The sequence below is a fragment of the Streptopelia decaocto genome (assembly GCF_964273445.1).
Source record: "Streptopelia decaocto genome assembly, chromosome: 7".
NCBI classification, from domain to species: Eukaryota; Metazoa; Chordata; class Aves; order Columbiformes; family Columbidae; genus Streptopelia; species Streptopelia decaocto.
This window is the reverse complement of record NC_138661.1, coordinates 60,783,686-60,797,523: the sequence shown is the minus strand read 5'-3', so window position 1 is coordinate 60,797,523 and position 13,838 is coordinate 60,783,686. Positions and strand designations below refer to the sequence as shown.

The 13,838-nt window shown below is 39.1% G+C and overlaps 2 protein-coding genes across 3 annotated transcripts in view; both read left to right on the top strand.

Annotated features, from left to right (window-relative positions):
- Positions 1–13,838, top strand: part of TCP11L1 (t-complex 11 like 1) — a 252,619-nt gene that overhangs the window by 184,572 nt on the left and 54,209 nt on the right. The window lies entirely within an intron of this gene.
- Positions 1–13,838, top strand: part of QSER1 (glutamine and serine rich 1) — a gene marked incomplete at its 5' end in the record, with an annotated part of 46,370 nt that overhangs the window by 16,228 nt on the left and 16,304 nt on the right. Inside the window, 4 exons of one of the 2 annotated variants that reach the window (XM_082059026.1) lie at positions 1,008–1,117; positions 2,474–2,638; positions 5,967–9,668; positions 12,508–12,794. In XM_082059026.1, the coding sequence (XP_081915152.1) occupies positions 1,008–1,117; positions 2,474–2,638; positions 5,967–9,668; positions 12,508–12,794 (4,264 nt within the window). The remainder of the gene's footprint in view (positions 1–1,007; positions 1,118–2,473; positions 2,639–5,966; positions 9,669–12,507; positions 12,795–13,838) is intronic. The other variant, XM_082059027.1, reaches the window with a different exon arrangement.

The following is a 13,838-nucleotide window of genomic DNA, read 5'->3' as shown; positions in this document are numbered from 1 at the left end:
TCTGTTTACAATTAAGTTTTGAACTTAAAGCAATCTCATGTGCACTCTCAAGTAGCAGCTACCTATAAACTAAATGTCCAAAAGGCAAGAAGAGAAGAAGATAAATGGTTGCTGGGTCGTGCTGGCTTTCATGTTTTCCATTTGACAGGTGCTGTGCAGAGCTGAATCTCTGGAAGCTTGAAAGCTTTGGGATTTTGTTTTGCTTCCCCCTCCTTTTTCCTGCCTTTTAAGTTGGAAATCATTAGCGCTTTTGGCAGGTTCCTCATGTTTCTTGATGTTTAGATCCAATGTCTTTATTTTCTGCGTTGCTTTTGCATGGGCCTCGACACTGTATATTTTCAGTTTGCTTCCATTAAGCCTGATTAAAACATCATGTTAATTTAGGTGACTCATTTCAAAATGTTAAATAAAAACTGTGGATCATTAACTTATATTTTAATGCTATGCGGTCTGAAGACTGAGCTTTGTCACTTGCTAGTGTTTTCACTGTCAGTATTTTTAGAATTGCACGAAAATTAACAAAATCTTTAAAAAACTATTGCTCCCACAGCTTCCTAGCCATTCCAGCTTTTGTCTTAAATGTGGTCCTGTAAGTTTGAATGGAATAAGAAATTGAAATGTTAAAGTGGGCATGTGTTTGTAGTCATCTGCTCTGCAGATTTTACGTCAGTAAATCATTACTAAAAGTGTTCATCCAGTGTTTCTTACAGTTAAACTAGGACGGCTTTTGTCTTTCTGACCTGGTCCTTTGTAGACTTTTCTGTGATCAACTTTGATTTTTGTAAGGGTGGGGTTTTTTTACTATTTAGCTTATTAGCTTTTGTAGTGCTTTTTTTTTAACTGCTTAACATTTATAGTGATGTCCTAGCACAACCACGTCTGTCAGACCTTGGGCTTGCGTTCCTTTTTTATTTCTGCAACTTTCTGGCTTGTGGTTGGGATTTCATCATTGTACTTTGTTTCTATAGCTGTATATTTTTGTTAATGATGTTTAATTTCTCCCTTAGCTTAAGCTATGGAGGAGGACATTCGTCACATTCAGAAACAGATCTTCACAGACAGACATACACAGCTTCTCATCAGCTTCCTGGATACTCTGCTACACACCATCCTACTGGTAACTGTTCATATAATGAGATTATAGTTTAAATAGCTAAAGAAAAAAAAATAAAGACAAGCAACAACAAACCAACCAAAAACCACAAACCCACACAACAAACAAAAACCAAAACCCAAAGCTATTACATAATTTAGATTCAAATTGAATTTTGTGATGAGAGGAAGTTTATCATGCAGGTGGTGGCAAATGGTATGAGAAAAGCTGAGTTTGTAGTAGAAACTTAACAATCAGTGGTAAGCTTTTGTGAAAATGTCGTAAGTAAAAAGGAAAATGTAAGAGGAGGGTTATGCTCAGTAAATTATTGGTAGTTCTTAAAGAAACTGCATGTAATCTTTAAAATACAGCATTTCAGGATTTTGTCTATGCATAAGGGCCAACCGTCAAGCATGCCTCAAAGCCAGCTGCAGAAGTCGTGCCAATTCTTTCAGACTACAGCAAATAGCAAAACTAACACAAATTGCAACACAATGTTTCTAGTACGCGTGCAAACTAAGACATAATGCTGGGGGAAGTTAAAATTGACTTTAAATATAATAGCAGGTTAGACAATGTTACATCTACATCAGATCTGTCTGTGATCTTGATGATGTCCCGTCTCCATGTCAGGAGAAAACAGGGCAGGAGCTCTTCATGCTCGCTTTGCAACGCAGTTTCTGAGGAAAAGCATTTTAGTCCGTGTGCTGGTTGGAATCTGCGGTGCCCTGGCCAGGTCCTGGGTCGGGATGATGAAGGGTCGGAGCTGCAGAGGATGATGAAGGGTCGGAGCTGCAGAGGATGTTTCAGGGTGCAGACCCAGTTGTCTTGACATAATTTCATTTATTTAGAACTCTGGATCTCTCCAGTGTTTCACATCAAGCCCCCTGCCATTGAAAGGTGTGAGCAACAGGGAACATAGACAGTGTTTGAAACAGGGAATGCAACCAAACCCCCTTTTCTTGTGCTAGTGTTGCAGAAAAGTTCAACTCTAAGCTGCCCCAAAGGGGAATGGGTTGATACAGAGAAGTTGAACCCATTTCAGAAGGAATTCTGGTTTTTTGTACAATTTGTGTAAAAACTGGAACAGCGAATCTTCAGATGAAGGGAGAATTTTATTGGTTGTCCCAAATGTTGTTTTTAAGTATCATATTTGACATAAATTTAGTAATAGATATAAAAATATATACTTAAGTTCCAGTTTACCATTGCAACACTATCAAACAGTTAAACATTGAAAAATCATTGTACTTTAGTAATATTACTAATTATTCGTAGGTTATTTTTAGTGAATTGTGAATATATATCCTTGTTTTTTTATTTTCTTGTAAGTTCATCTGAATTCTCTGTTTTGTTTCGTTTCCCTCCACCTTTGTCTAGGTCTTTCAGGAATATTTGATACCAGTATGCACAGTGCTGGAAGTAACACTAAGGAAACTTCTTCAGTTATGAATTTTCTCTCTGCTATTGAGTCTCGTACTGCTCAGGCAGTCTCTTCAGGATCTACCCTTTTACCACAATTCAGGGCTCCTTCCTGGCAGACAGGTGAAGAATTTCTCTTGAAATAAAATTTTGTCATGATCATATTGAATGTTGGGGAGAATTTGAAGCAGAAATATCCTGACTGGCTGAAAAGGCTACGCGTGTTCTACCTTTTTTCCATCTTGGTATTAAAGAAAAAAAAAGTCTCAAAATCAATGAAATTGTATTACCAGAAGAGTTATATTAGAAGAAGAATTATATGAGCAGAAGTTCTAGTTGTTTAGAAGGAATTTAGGTGTATAAAGTATTATTTTGTCTAATGAGTCAAATTTATTCCCCAACTTTCTTTGGAATTAGTCTCACTAACACCATAAGCATATTCATGTGGTCTAGCTATACAATCTAGCAGAACTTTCATTCTCAAAACTCTTTTCCCTGCCATAATTCTTCTTCTGTGATATTACTACTAAAAATCTGCGGATAACTTCAGCCCCTTTGCACACAGAAGTAATGAGAGAGGTTTTCTCAAAAAGCAGGTCTGAGGTGCAAGTTGCATAGAAATAAGTGATGTAATTTACAAATAAATATGCTGTGTTTTTTTGGCAGACTGACTGCCTCCTGTAAACCTTCCCCATCTGTCAAGCCTTCTGTGCAGAGTAGGAAACTTTGCATATTTTGAGCTTGCTGTCGGCAGCCACACCGAGATCAGTTTTGCTGCTGCATCTCTGGGGATCTTCAAGTCATGCTTAATCTTAATGTAGAGATTATGCAGCTGTGCAGTGAATCAGATCTATTCCATGATCAGACAGAAAATGTTTGGCTGTTTATTTGTTTTTTCCCTTTGGTGGGATGGTTTTCCACTGTACCAGCAAGGTGATCTGTGTCTTGGTGCCTCCGTATGATCGCTGGTTCTGATTTAGGGGAGGAGGTGTAAGGTAGGAAGAGGGAAGAGCTGAACAATCCTTGCATTGACAGTTTGTACTTGGTGTGTTGAGTGTAGCGTGCAGCTGCATTCTGTGAAGAGCTACTCAAAAGTTGAGAGAATGTGGCATTTTTTATTCACCACGAACAAAAGCAGATAAGTGGGAGCACAGATGAAGACACGCACTGTTAGTTTGTCAAAAAATCAATATAAATCAGTGATGTTGAGGGTTGTGATGACCCATCCTCACATCAGATTGTCAGCTGGGAGGAAATGTTTTTTTCTCTTCTTCCTAACATTCTGTCCGTTGCAGCCTGCCTAATGGTGAATTATGAAGAATGGGGAGACGTGCTGTGGGTCGGGTTTATGTTGATACTCAGAACTGGGAGAGTTCTCAGTACTCATTACTAGGGACTCATCAGTAAGCCCATTTCCAATATTACCAGTTCTCTGAGCTTTCAGTTGTCCTTTAATACTTTTGCTGCTTTTCTGTACCCCTCAGTCCTCCCAGTTGTCTTTTGAGGCTTTGTCTTCTAAAACTTTTTTGATGAGGGAAAACAAGTGCTTGTCGCTCTTCAAAGCGACCTTTCTTTAGAATGGTGTTTTACTTTGGGTTTTTCTCCAAATGCTGCAACTGCTGATTTTTGGGAGAACAGAGGAACAGTGTGGTTGTTTTATTGTCCTACCAAGTTTTCCTTCGATTTGTGGGTTGTATTATTGGTGTTCTGATTTCTTGGGGTAGTGGGGGGCTGTTTATGTGCACAACTTACTACCTTTGGCATAACTTTTGTCTGCTCCTCTGCAAAAGTGAAATTTAACATCCAACAGTTCTGCCATAGTAGTGCTTCTCTGGCTGGCGCTTGTCTGGTTTAAGAAATTACCTACATAGTAGGAAGGGCTTTAATTTATGGAAGAGAAGGGAAAAACACAGGTTAGATGAGAAATGAACATCTGCAGTTAAAATAAGTATAAATAAGTTAAAATAAGTATAAATTCTTCCCATTCTTGGATGCTTCTGGATGCCCCTAGTTTTGTGTTAGTGGTAGGGATCCATAGAAGCGAACCCAGTCGTAAATGATGTTGCAGTATTTTAGAATGGCGGTGGGGGGAGAAGGCTCGTTAAACCACTGCTTATGCTTTCTTACTCAGAAAGACCTTATTGTTGACTAATGAAAAATACCTTGGCATTCCTTCAGTATCAAATCTCTTCATATCAGTTTGTCTTGAACTGAGAAGGAGAAACAAAGACTTTCTTTCGCAGTTTCATCTGAAACTTCTAAAGCAATTGTATTATTAAGTTGCAATCAGTTTAAGAGGACTTGATATATTTTTAAATGATGTTTTTACAGAAGCATTTGTCTCAAAACAAGCTTTATTTATTGATTTTTTTCTTAAATGATCTGAAGCTAACAGCTATTTTAAGTATCCAAGAACAACTGAAAGAGGTCAAATTATACCATTGATTTTTATTTGTTCCTGATTTGCATACCCTTTTAAGTTTACCGGTGGAAATTGTTTCCTTTACAGATTCCTTTACAAGAAGTTTAAGCCTCTCTGACAATAAGCTTGCCTTCTTCAGTTTCCTTCATAGACTTTGGAAATAGCATACCAGTACCTCCAAGTCCCAGGGTGAAAAGCCCTGAACGATATGGATCACTGCTGTGAGCCCCAAGGCTGGCAAAGGAATTCACACTCCTGTTTCAGTTAGAGCAGTGTATTCTGTTGAGAAATCTTGTGTAAACCAGGATGTCATACTGATGTCTGGATGCAAATAAGTAATATTATACCTTTTGGTTGCATAGTTGCTGTCTGTGGATATTTTGGACTCTCACTTTAGAAAGTGTACAAATCGTATTTATTCTTTGTATTGAAAGTCAAAGCCTTCCTGTAAGAAACTTCCTATAGTGCAAATTGTATAGGCTGTTAGCTATTTCACTGTAAACTCTCAACTGTTTTATATAAAGTGAGTTGTAAAAGTCTTGGTGAGGGTAAATGCAGGAGGTGGAATTGCTCCTTTAATTGTGCGTGTATTTCAATTGGTAAGGTGTAATTTTGCCTTTGTGCTTTATATTAGAGGTGTCAAGGGCTTTTGATCAGGTCTCCTCTACTATAAACTTCTTTTTAAACAGAAATAAAAACTAATAAAGAGCCTACAGTTTCAGAGCAGAATTAATCTCATACATTTTTTTTATCCACAATTTGCATCTTAAGGATATGAGTTTTTTCCCTTGGCAATTCACTGTAGGTGTACAATTTGGAATTCTTAAAAAACCTGCACTTCCAGTTTGAAAATTACCCACAGTAAGTGCCTCCCTTTAAATGTTTTGTGTTGAAAAGGGTGGTGATTCTAAAGGTTACATTTGTAAATGCTGTAAGGTCTTACTATTAAATGAGGTGTATAAATGCGGAGTGTTGTAACTCGTAAAGCTCCCTTATGCTCTTTATCCCTTCTTGTTTTGTTTTTTCCAGGTATGCATTCCTCAACAGCCACAGAACTATTTGTTACTGGAGCTTTGCCAACCTCTGGAACATTTCCACCAACATCTGCTTTATCAGCGTACCAGCATCCCAACACTTTCAGCAGTAGAAACTTTGCTACTACCCCTTCTCTTACTCTTCAAGATACGACTTTCAGTGCTACATCAAATGGTCTCTTGACTACCCACGATCCTTTGTTACAGATTAAAACGTCGCAAGGCACTGTTCCAACTGCTTTGACGTTTGAGCGTCTGGGCAGTTCTGTTTTAAGTACTAGCGTACCACCGCAGTCATCAACATATCGTTCTGCTCAAGAATCTGCACCCCATCTCTTGCAACCTCAGTTTAGTTTGTTGCCTTCAACCCTCAGAGGAGCTCAGCAGGTTTCTCAGGCATATAGCACGTCTGTCTTTACCGGTTCCACTGCTTCTATCGATAGAGCACTTCAGCGAGAATGTAGTGTTATTAAACACCATCAGCGGCCTTCAAGTACTCAGTCTGTTCAGGCTCAACTGACTGTTTCACAGCATTCCTTACACAGCTATTTAACGAGTACAAGTGGAGTTAATTTTCAGGATACATCCAGGCACTCGGCGTTGTCCTGCAGTCCGGTTGGAGATGTTACTCAGGTGAGCAACGGAGGACCACAGCAGAAGACTTCTCAAGTCACGGTGGAACTTGCTCAGTCGTACACATCTGCAATTCCATCGCCTGGTTTTCCATCTGCTTCCACAGCAAAAGTGAAGAACTGTTCCGCGAAGCAGCCTCCAAGGTCAACCAAGACTCCGAAACCTCAGAGTGTAGCTCCTGCTGTGCAGACACAAAGTTATGCCAAAACTGCACAAAACCAGAGTTCTGTCATTACAGGCCAAGCACAGATCTACTCTACAGCACAGCTCCCAAGCCTCTTGTCAGTCAGCCAGTCCCAAAACTATATTTCATCCCAGGCTCAGAATGTGCCACCTGTCAGTCACTCACAGGATTTCTCCTCTAGCAAGGCTGAGAAGCTGCCCTCACTATATAAAACGTTGACTTTTTCTGGGCAATCGCAAACTATTACTTCTGATAGTCAAACTCTAAGTTACTCGTCAGAGGAACAGGTATTGACTTCGGTTCCAAATGAGAACTACTCTGGGCAAACGAGGGAACTTTCTTCTGTCAGCCAGTCTCAGAGCTACTCTTCTAGTCACTCTCAGGGTTTATCTCCAGTTAGCCAATCCCAAGTTAGTTTTTCATCTCAATCACAAGTTTTATCAGCTGTTAGTCCTTCAGAGAGCTATTCTTCAGGGCAGTCTTTAACATTAACATCGCCTTCTCTTTCCTTTAATGCCTCTCCTCGGATACAGACTCTTCCAGCCTCGAGTCCTAACCAGAGCTATATTTCTTTACATTCTTCTCAGAACTCTCAGTCACAAGAATCCTCTTCTCCGCAGTCTCAAAAGTTTTTGCCATCTGTCCAGTCTCCTCCTTTCGCATCCCCAGCCCATTCACAGACACTGCAGAACAACCGGCCTTCCTCAGAAACAAAGTCCTATGTTAAAAGGAAGTCTGACTCTAACTTGTATGCCTCCTCAAAACAAGAGGAAGAATTATCAATGCAGGATATGCAGGCATTGCAACAGCAAGCTTCCCTCGAATCTTCTGCTCAAAGGCTAACCGATGAGGAAATCGGTGCTCAGGACGCATCCTATAGGGTCTCGAAAGCAGACGACAGATACTCTCAAAGTGTCATCAGAAGTAACTCTTGTCTTGAAGATCAAGTTGTTGGACTTACTCTTCAAGGAACAAAAAAGGATGAAAGAATGGTCAATTCTGTGGAGCAGCTATCCCAACACATTGGCCATATCACTAGCCTAAGCCATGATATTAAAAAGACGGCTAATTTAATGCAAACAACACAAGTAACTGTGAGCGCTAAGGAACTAAACCAGCAACATTCTCTTATGCATAAGGTACATGAAAGTAAAGCTCAAGAACAGCAAGGCCAGGTCATTAGTGCACCGTCGCAAGTTCAACCTCATGCTTTAAGACACGGTCATCAGCTGTGCTTGCCCAGTGCACAGGTGCTTCTGGAGTCGGCCTGTGACTTGCAGATTCTTCATCAGTCAATTCTGCAGTCGGGTTTAGGACAAGCAAAGGCATCACCACAAGTGCAAAGAATACAGAGTCCTCAACAGGTGACACATCCATTCCTTCAGATGGATGGTCATATTATTCAAAGCAATGGGGGTCATTCTCAGCAACAGCTTCACACTCAGAATTCAGAAGTAATGAAAATGGACATTTCTGAGCCCTCCAAACCACTACAGCAACATTTGACAACAAAAGATCATTTTACTCAGACAAATCAACATGATTCAAAAAATCAGTTTGTTTCTCTTAGTTCAATATGTTTCCCAGAATCTATACTTCTCAGTGATGAGAGGAATATATTATCCAACGTAGATGACATCTTAGCAGCAACAGCAGCAGCCTGCGGAGTGACACCATCTGACTTTGCCAAATCAGCTTCTAATGAAGAGGAAATTCAGTCTGTTGAAAGTAGTGAGGAGCCTAAAACACAGTTCCGATCGATGGACGTAAGACATGTGTCTTCTGGTTTCAATGCCTCACCTGCTGTAGTTGGAAAGCCAGCAAGCATAAGTAATATTTCTCTGAATGGAGGCCAAATCACTATAAATCTTACAGCAGTGTCAACAATACAGACAAAACCGGTGAACCTCGATCAACAACACGTTGAAACTTCTGACCAAAATGTACCAACAAGAATGACCTCACCCACCCTTGGCCCTGGTCAAGAAGAGCAAGAGGCTGTTCCACTGAAGAAGCAATCTAGCATCAGTCAAGAGTCTGAAGAAGATAATGATGCTTCTGCTGATGGTACCCGGAATGCAAGAGACGCAGAATTTGTTTCGAGCGGTAAGAGTCTAAGCGAAGAAAGCGCTGCTTCAGAGAATGATTTTAATATGGGTGGTGATGATGGTACAGGAGCAGGTAACCAGTCAAAGGGTCCGTTGCAGCCACTCTCTGTGCCCCAAAGTGGAGACGGAACCGTTAGTAGAACTGAAGAAGAATGCCAAGATTTAACTCAAGGGAACCTTCAGAAGAAAAAAAGCAAAGGAAAAAGCCAGAACAAAAATGCTGCAGAAGATGACGGTGCAATTCAGAAACAGGTAAAAAGAAGTGGGCAGTGTAAACGGCAAAATTCAAGAGGAAATGACTCGTGTGTCACATACTCTTCTCCTGTTTCTGAAAGTTGTTACGATACTTACCAGCATCAGGAAAGAATGAGGCAAAAAATAAAAGAAGTTGAAGAAAAACAGCCTGAAGTCAAAACAGGATTTATCGCCTCTTTTTTAGATTTTCTGAAGTCTGGGCCTCGGCAACAGTTTTCAGCTCCAGCTGTACGGATGCCAAACAGGACTAGGCGGCCGGTTACCCAAATAGTTCGTGCCCCTTGCGTGCAGTCCTCTGCAAAGCCTCAGCCGGCAGCGGCGGCACCTGTACCTGCTGAGGTTAGTGGGGAAAGTCCAACCAAAAAGGTCGATGAAGAACTTAAGAAAAATCTGGAAACGTTGCCTTCGTTTTCTTCTGATGAAGATGATTCTGTGGGGGGTAACCACGATCTTCAGAAGAGCATCTCTACTGCGTTGTCAGCCCTGGATGATACATCCGACAGAAAGAACAAAGCAGGTAAAACAGTTACTACAGGTGCATATGTTGGAGATTGCTGTAGCTGATGGGAAAAAATAAAGACTGATTTTAGCTATCTTTAGTTCAGGTAAAGGTTTTGACTGGTTTAGCTTTTAATCACAGCTGTAATTAAGAGTTTTATGCAAAAAGGTGTGTTGACTGTGAACTAAGCTACTGTTTTCCGCAATTAGAAAAATACGTAGATAAACTTTTTCATGCTACTTAAGTAGGACTCTTCTAATGCCAAAGTTTTTTTAGCCCAGAATTGGAATAATGTGTCTGTTCTCTTCTTTGGCTTAGAATTCTAAGTATGATTTTCATCTGGAAAGCTCAACAAACCATCATGTCAGAGTTTTTAAATCTATTTTAAAATAAATTCTAGCAAGAGGACATTAATAATCACCATCAGCAAAGGTTAAGTTGTTCTTAGGTAAACATGCACTTTCTGTGATGATAGAATTGCACAGAATATGTTTACAAAAACGATTTTGCACTTATAAACTGAGCACTGCTTTGGCTGGTCTTGTGCAAGGTGGGAGTCATTTGGCTTTGATTACAGCCAGATTAATCAGGGGTGTCATCACTTGGTGTTGATGCATCGCAAACAAAATAACAGAATCCAGGAAGGGTTTGGGGCGGGGAGCAGCAATCGGATCACAGACATCTCAGTTTCACTCGTATCACATTGTGCTGTACCTTACGTTGTGAGTGTTCATACCTTTTAATTGATGCTGCTTTGATTTGAAGTATTTTGAACATACAGCGTATTTTTACCTAGATAGACCCTTTACAGTGAAATTTGTTTTCCTCTGGTAAGCAATTCAGACCTATCCAGATGATCACGTAACTACAAATTGAAGAGAAACACTATTACCTTCCAAAATAATCACAGGGAGAAAATGAAACATTTCTTTAACTCTTCTCAGGACCTACAACCGATGGGCTGGTTCTTAACAAAATACAAAAAAGTCATTTTTTCTCTTTTTAGATTAAAGGAGAGAGGGAGAGGCTTTTTTCTCTAGGGGTGACATGATTTACTTAAAAATACGTAGTACAATTGAACTTAATTTGTGATAATCAGACCTAAAATACCAGAAAAAGATTGCAGAATACATGATGTCTTAAACAATACCTCATCTTAATTACTGTTGTGTTTTCTTCTGTGGATATTTCTATTAAATTATGTTAAGTTCATGCATTTTGGAAAGTCTGTTACAGAAGATGAAATTCCTCATGTTTTGAATACGTGTTTTAAACAAGAAAGCAGTGACCTTTTTCCCCCCAGAAAGCCAAAATGTGGACAATGCCACCATTGGAGCCTCTCGCTGAAGCTCGTTATCTTTAATAAGCCACATTCTGTGTACAACTTCCTAAGGAAATATTTCATAGGTTATTTTGTTGAATGGTCATTTCCATTAGTGTTTTATTTGCAGTGATTTCTTTCACAATATTATTGTATCTTTATTATTCATAAGGGTGTAATATTTATAGCACGAGTTTCTTGGATTCACCTTCCTGTTTGTTGTGTCCCAGACTGTTTGTACATCATACAAGATCCTTAGTAACGACTTCTTTCCTACTTGCTGGTATTTTGTAGATTTTCTAGTAATTCCTTCTTCTGTCTGTTTTTGCACATAAGTATGTAAAGACAAATATTAAAACATAGTCTTTTGTTGGTAGCGTTAAGTAGCATATGTGCAATTATCTGCTGTTCTGAGGAATGTGTACATTTGGGGAATGGAAATGCTATGTCTAATTAAAGCTGTCACAGCTTTCACTGAGCAAAGAAATACAACATATTTGCAATAATGTGATATTATATAGCCAAAAGAACAAATTTCATGGCTTAGCAGCCTTACTGGCTTGATTTAATGAATCTTCGTGTATCTGGTATAGAGCTTTTCTATCAATACACTAATTTGATATTCAAATCATTTGTATGTATCACGTCTATTAAAATACATGTCACGTTATCTTTTTTCTATATATTTTTAAGTGAAAAAGTCGACAATAACAGTGATTGTAACAGAACTGTAAAATGGTTATCTTCTCGAGTCTGAAGCCAGCTTCCTAAGTGATATTAGTATTTATGCGATAGCTAAGATGACTTGATTTCTTTTAGATCAGCAAGTCAGTGTTGAAACTAATGTATTAAAAAGTATGAAGTAATATCTAAAAATTTTTTTCAGGTGGGAAAGAACAATCTGGGAAGGTGGGAGTTTCCTTTGACTCTGGGGCACAGAGGAGAAGAAGAATGTTCTTGGATTTGATCATTGGTTCTCATTGCTCACCTCTGTTAATATTAAAATTTACTAGGATATTGCCAAAGTTTGAATCTGGGACTTGCAGTTATATTATTACAAGATACAAACGATAAATGTCCAAAAGTGATCCAGCAAATGTTTTCATATTTCATGCGTATTTATCTTCACTTAATCCAATTGAAAGAGACTTTACTTAGCAGCAGATTGGAAACAAGGTTCAGTGTCGTAACCTTTACTTTTGTATTTGCTTAGTCACACAAAGTACAACAGTATTTCCTGCTCATCATGTCTGGAACTATCAAACTGTTTTGTAAAGCAATCCTCTTTGTTATTTCTAGATGCTAACAGATGCACCAGTTTAAGAGAAACAGAGGTACACTAGCTACAATAGTTGGGTTTTGTTTAAGGTTTAGTTGTGGCCAAGACAGCGCCCTATGTTAACTCTTTAAGCAGGTGTTTTTCCTAGAATAGTTGGTTTTAATATGTATTGTAACAGAAAAAAAGAAAAATTAATCTAGTTCCCGTTACGTTGCTAATCCTTGATAATTTAACTAAAATTTGGGTTTTTTCTTCAGAAGCTGAAAAAGCAGCAGGTGTTGGTGCTGCCACCGCCGCTGTCACAAAGCAGGACTCTCCGCAGACAACGGCTCCTGCGGTCAGCGCGCCGGAGAAAACCAATCCCGCTGAGCCCTCCAAAGCACCGCACCAGGACCCTGCGGCTTCAGACCCCTTGGCGAAAACACAGGCGACTGTTGCAATAGAAGGATGTACTGACGAGGAGAACACGGACAGCGGGGGAGAGGGCATGTACAGAGAACGTGATGAGTTTGTGGTGAAGATCGAAGATATAGAGACGCTAAAGGTAACCTGGATACTTGCTGTGAAAAAGAAAAAAATAATCACAAAAAGTCCTGCATATGAATTGAGCCTCAACAAACTACCAGAAGGGCACAGACTGCAGGTTGCTTTTTGGTTTCTATTCTGATACTCCTTGGCTGCTGCCAAGATGCCTCAGAGGCATCTTTCTAGTGCAGATCATGAATGTTTTGTATGTACGTGACCCATTTTTTACTACATGCATAATAGGGAGGTTTTTGGTTGGTTGGTTTTGGTGTTTGCTTTGTTGGTTTGTTTGCTTTGAAGGCAGTAGTAGGCTCACAAGTGTAAGGTGTTGAAGAAATAACTTTTGGACTTCTACAGAAGATCTTGAAGTTGTCTTTTTCTGTTTTTGGAAGAGGTTCTGTGTGCTATTCCAACAAGAAAGGGCTTCCGTAAGCAACCAGTGCAGCTCTTCACAGGAGTTTATGGGAATGTCCCTTGTTTTATCTTCTTGTTTTCTTCTGTTTTCATTGCTTCTCCATTTTAAATTCTTCTGCATGTTAACCTTTCCTTTTGTTGCTGTCGTAGCCAGCAATATTCTTATCATTAATTTCTAATACTTTTGATTACCTGTCTGTGTTCATCCTGTTGAGCTTAAGTTTAAATTAATTCACATATTTTGTCTCATAAGACAAATGTTGCCGGTTTTAAAATATTCCCTTGTCTGATTCAATTTTGTTATGAGATATTTTGGATTTTAAGCTTTGTGGTGTTTATTTCTTTAGTTATTTATACAATCATGAAAAAGCAACCCATACTTAGATGTTTTCCAAAAAAGAGAGTGTTTGCATTAACTTGCGTGTAGGATTTATAGAGAACTCTCATTAAAGCTAATAAATACAGATTTGTTTTTAACATAGGTTATTTATCAAACTATGTGAAGAAGAAAATAAACTTTTTTTTGGTGGTTAAGTTGAACTGAAAGTGTAAAGTCTGGTACAACAATTCATATTGAACTGTCTTAACATTAGTACAAGCATCGTACTCTAATGTACCTGGGCCTCTGCTACAGAACATTTAGGCGCCT